The 5,696-nt window shown below is 34.6% G+C and overlaps 1 protein-coding gene across 1 annotated transcript; it reads right to left on the minus strand.

The window, feature by feature from the left end:
• Positions 1 to 2,209: 2,209 nt before the first annotated feature.
• On the minus strand, positions 2,210 to 3,166 carry LOC127207596 (olfactory receptor 4P4-like). The gene has a single exon (XM_051167036.1). The coding sequence runs from the start codon at positions 3,164 to 3,166 to the stop codon at positions 2,210 to 2,212; it is 957 nt and encodes a 318-aa protein (XP_051022993.1).
• Between the last annotated feature and the right edge of the window lie 2,530 nt (positions 3,167 to 5,696).

The raw sequence follows: 5,696 nt of genomic DNA on the forward strand, positions 1-5,696 counted from the left end.
GTCCTTGGCTGGTGCCTTAGTTTGAGCGGGACCCCTGGGCCCAAATCTGCCTATCATATTGTTCTACTTGTAGATTTCTAGGACCCTCTGGATCCTTTTATTTTGCTGTTCTCCCATGTGTCTCTCATTTAGAGTCCCAATAGGGTGCCTTCCCCTCTGTCCCAGCCCAAGGGGCATGTCCCACATAAGCCACCTTCTTAATTTACTTGTTGGTTATATAAAAATGCTCAGTGTATACCAATTCATAAGTAGTACATGAATTTTTATGTGCAATATCCTATAGCTTTAATGTCTGTAATAGCCTTTCAAATTTGAAGAGTTTTTTCTCATTTGCTTTGTGTTGCTCTGATAAAAGACACCATGACTAAAACCAACTTATTACATTTTACGGGTTAGACTCCATCATTGAGGGAACCAGACATAAACTCAATCAAATAGTGGAGATAAGAACTGAAGCAGAGACCATGAAGAGATGCTGGTTTCTCCCTTGTTATTCAAGACATTTGCCATTTGTGTTCTTTTACAACCCATGACCACCTGCCTAGGGATGGTATCACTCTGAGTGAGTAGGATGCTGTCACATCAATCGCTAATCAAGAAAATGTCTCATCAACATGCTCAGGACAGTCTGATGGAGGAAATTTCTCACCTTTGGTTCCCTATTCTCAGGAGACGAGTTTAGAACAAGCTGTCAAAAATAATCACATCAGTGTTGAATTTATCTTTTAAAGTTGTTAAAACATTATATATATACTTTAATGAATTTTTAATAAAATGTGTAAAACTTTTCTGATGGCTATTTTTATGGCTTCTTAAAATTACATTTTATGAGGGCTGGAGAGATGGCTCAGAGGTTAAGAGCACTACCTGCTTTTCCAAAGGTCCTGAGTTCAATTCCCAGCAATCACATGATGGCTCACCACCATCTATAATGAGATCTGGTGCCCTCTTCTGGTGTGCAGGCAGAACACTGTATAACAAACAAACAAACAAATAAATCTTTTAAAAGAATTACATTTTATATAAATGTACCATGTCTGAAGGTATGCTAGCTGGATTGACAATGTACCCCCTGAAACTATACACTATTTTGCAAAATCCCCAGTATTAGGAATGGAAAATCTCTAAGAAACCACGTACAATATATGCTACTGCTACTGTCCTTGGTGCCTTCCAGAATAAGAAGGTTAAAAAGTCTATTTCTGAGGACACGACACTCTTCACACACATATAAGCTGGAAATCTCCTCACTCAAGGGTAGCTCTTGTAGTTTCAGGAAGATCCATGCAATCTACCAATAGCAAAGGTACTTTTCTTCAGCAATGTCTACTAACCACAAAAATAACAGTATGGCAAGATATCCTGAAAGCACAATAGTGGCACTTGTAATGAGGGAAAGCAACAGCCATCTAAGTGGGCTTAAGACCCACTCAAGAGAAGGAATTTCCGTGTGACACTGTAAATTTAGCCAACTGTTTATAGATCACAAGGCCAGGAAACCTAAATGAGAACCTACTACTACCAGTTTACTAAATCAGTACCCTTCTTGCTGAATTTTAAATACTTGTCATTATATCCACAAGTAAGTGTATCTCTCATGCCTCATCTTGGAACCTTCTTTTTGCAGGAGACAGAAACCATTACAAAAAGCATAAATGGTGAAAATATAGAGATCAGCAGATCTTAGAGTGGCCACCCTCAACTAATATATTTACGGCACAACCCCAGTACTTAAGTCTCAGGTGGCACCACAAAGATGGTCTGAAAAGACAAGAGACAGAGGGCAAAAACAATCTTTTTGAGAAATCCTTTTGAGAAAGGCTCTTCTTAAAACAAACAAACAAACAAACAAATAAAGTGTAAAGGTGGAAGAAGCCGAGAGTATGTGTCTGAGATGAATATGAGGGAAAATTTGGATACCATCAAGATATGCCTATGAAATTCTTTAAGAATATATTATATTATATTATATTATATTATATTATATTATATTATATTACATATCAAAACAAGCTCCTTTAGATGCTAGAATATAGTCCTAATGATTAAGGAACTTAGAAGAGGATTTATGTAAAAATAATGCCCAGTTTATTGATGAAGGGTCCATGTAGAAATGTAATTCAAGCAAGCAGATTGTTATTTGACCACTTACATTTCCAAAGGGGGAAACACAATAGGGCATTTTATATGCAATGATTCATGTAACCAGTTATCGAAAGCAGAAAGAGCTCAAAAATTTACCTCCTTTTAGAGGTACTCGATGACCCCAAACTTTCCATACGGCATTCTTCATCTCTGTGTTTCTCAGTGTGTAGATCAGAGGGTTGAGCATGGGAGCTAAAATGGTGTAGAAAAGGGCAAACACTTTGTCTTCTGGGAAGGTGGTTGCTGGTCTGATATAAATGAATAGTGCAGGTGCAAAAAACAGTACTACAACAGTTAAGTGGGAACTGCAAGTAGATAGAGCCTTGCTCTGGCTTTCCACAGAGTATGCTCTTATGGTATACAAAATAAAAAAATAAGACAACATCAAAACAACAAAAGTCACCAAAGCAATTAAGCCAGAGTTAGCAATGACTAAGAGACCTATTATGTGTGTATCACAACAGGCCAATTTCAGCAAAGGGTACACATCACAGAAATAATGATCTATCTCATTTGGGCCACAAAATGGTAAGAAGACAGTGAGAAGAAGCTGACTGGTCGAGTGTACAAATCCTCCAATGCAACAAGTCATGATGATTTTGTTACACCTATGCCTGCTCATGATGATGGTGTAATGCAGGGGCCTGCAGATAGCCACATATCGGTCATAGGCCAGCCCTGTGAGAATAAAGATTTCAATTCCTCCAAATAAATGAGCTGTGAAGAGCTGTATCATGCAATTATTATATGAAATGACTTTTTTTTCTGCCAGCAAGTCAGTCATTAACTTAGGGGTCACTGTGGATGTGTAGCAGAGGTCAGAGAGTGAGAGGTAGTTGAGAAGGAAACACATGGACTGCTCTATGAGCTGTGTGCATGTAATAGAAACCATTATGAGTACATTGCCCATCCAAATAGCAATATAGCAAAATAAAAAGAATACAAAATAGAGGACTTCAGTGTCTTTATTTTGGGAAAGTCCCAGTAGAATAAAGGCTGTGATGTTACTGCTTTTATCCATGATTCACTGCACACTGAAAATGCAAATCACCTGAAATGACATAATTGAGGAGTTTATATTTAGAAGTATGTTCTAACACTTTCTTGACCACATGCTTTCTAATTTCCTTACTAGAATTAATTTCCTTCAGCCAAGTAATTCAGATAATAAAAATCTAGTACTCAGTTGTAGTAGCTTTCAGGAGTATGTGACAATCTAACAGTTGGTTTTGAATAAATCTTAAATCAATTTGAGATTTGTGATCTGTAATTGTCCAGTGCACTCCTTTATCCAAACCCATGTTTGGATAGACAGTGAAAATCACAGACTATGGTTAGCAGAGCAGTTTCAATGTAGGCTGTGCTCTTTTTAGTCTTTTACAATGGGACTTTACAACAACTTCATGTGATTCTAAGAAAAGCATAAAAGAGTACTTTTATAAATAATAGGCTTATAGAATTCACAGACTAATAGAGTGACTTATTTATAAATGCTAGAGTCATTTACATAGTTATCATTATGTAAGTATGAGGAAGAACAACTTGGTACACTTAACTCTCAAAAAACACAATAACATTTGGGAATGTTAAAATATTTCGAGACTAATGTCTTGCAGTCTATTTTCAAATTGTCTTCCTTCACAAAAGGCAATTTTAATTTTAACCCATAGAAAATATATTAATGGTGTTATTCTCATTATGTCAATATAAATGATAATAACTTGAAAGATTTACCTACACAAACTATGGAAATTGTAGTAAGTAGTAACAAGATCCAGTGTTAGGCTGTTAGAATTTTGGAGAAGGCTGAGTCATTAAGAGTTTGTACATACAATTTTTAAAACTTCTAAATGAACATATTAAAATTAATTTTTACTAGTCTCCAAATGTTTCACTTTAATCTGCATTTTCAGCTCTAAGCTCACATTAAGATTTTCAATGAAATACTATTTAAATTTCCTCTACTACTTGATATTTCTTAATTAATACTGCCATACATATAAAAATATTACTTTTTATTGAAAAAAGTTTTGCATGGCTTCTCTTCCCCCAACATCATTGTCACCTTCCTATCCACACTATTCCATTCCATTTCACTCTCTTTACAGAACTAATAAAGAAACAAAAATCAAAAACAAAAACAAAGAAGAACAGATTTTTAGAAATAAATAAAAAATAAACACACACATGAACACACACACACCCCAACACACACACATACACCATAAAAACACAAAACTGGAAACTGCAATATTCAAACAAGAGACCAGTAAGACAAAAGTGGCACACTTTGTAGTAAGTAGTGCCAAGATGTAGTGTTAGGCTATCAGAATATCAGACAAAACATTTACAAAAATAACATCAGCTCCTTGCTTTTTATAATACTGAATTATAAAATAAAAACTTTCATTTCCATAGTGCAATTTTAAGAATGAGAATTAGACTAAACGCACAGGAATTTTAGAAGTAATTTATAATCTTCTCCCAAAGCAGACAATAATAAAACTTTACCATCAAACAAGAAAATATATGATTTATTTATTCTTGAATTAGGTTAATATGGATATTGACTTTTATAAGCAGAATCACACACATGTGCACACACACACACACACACACACACACATACACACTTACACACAAACACCATTAATGCTTATAGAAAGATTCAATCTATAGCTCTTCATTTATTTACTAGGCACTTATTGGAATATACTCCTGGAATCTTGAGTTGCCTTGACTCGGAAGGCCACAGTTGAAGTTTAACTTTCTCCCTGAAATTTGGTTTCTTTTCTATATGAAACTTTGTTTATTTCTTAATACTTTGAGACAAAAAATATAATTGCAACATTTTCCTCTTCTTTCACCTCCCTCCAAACCCTTCTTTATAAACCTCCTGTTCTCCATCAACACCATGCCCTCTTTTTCACTTTGATTTGACCTCTTCATGAACATAGAACTGTTGAGTTTAACTGTCATTCTGTTCGTTATTCTGTATAGTTTAGATACCTCCCTGCTTACACTTGATAAATCAGTGTCTGATTTCACTTATGATAATTGTGGATTCAAATAATAAGTCATTTGTTTTTTTCTAAAGTACTTTAATGTTGAAATAAAGACAGGAATATATCTTACTTCATTGTTAGTGATTGGTTCTGAGTTTTAACTTTCATAATAGATAAAAAGAGACCTTAAAAATATTTTTGAATAACATCATTGTGATAGGATTGATTTGCCACTTAGAAAGGTAGACAAAAATAGCTATCATCTTATCAGGAAGATACATATGCATGATCACATGACCAGCATATAGTCAACCACATCTTGAAATCACAGTTTTCTGACTACAGATCCTGAATTCATAACCATCTCTTTTTATGTCCCACACAAAGTCAAGAAAAAAGTAGAACCAAATTGAACATTAATTCTGTCATGTCAAACTTTGGATTTTGTATACATGTTTGAATAATTTAAGCAAACTGATACATTTTCTGAATTTCAATATTTTCTTCATAGCCAATTATTTTAAGTAGAATATTTTTTGACCCAAA

Source organism: Acomys russatus, chromosome 24 (assembly GCF_903995435.1).
Source record: "Acomys russatus chromosome 24, mAcoRus1.1, whole genome shotgun sequence".
Lineage (NCBI taxonomy): Eukaryota > Metazoa > Chordata > Mammalia > Rodentia > Muridae > Acomys > Acomys russatus.

Excerpts from the sequence above, each read along its gene's own strand:
- LOC127207596 (XM_051167036.1), bottom strand. The coding sequence starts at position 3,166 with ATGGATAAAAGCAGTAACATCACAGCCTTTATTCTACTGGGACTTTCC.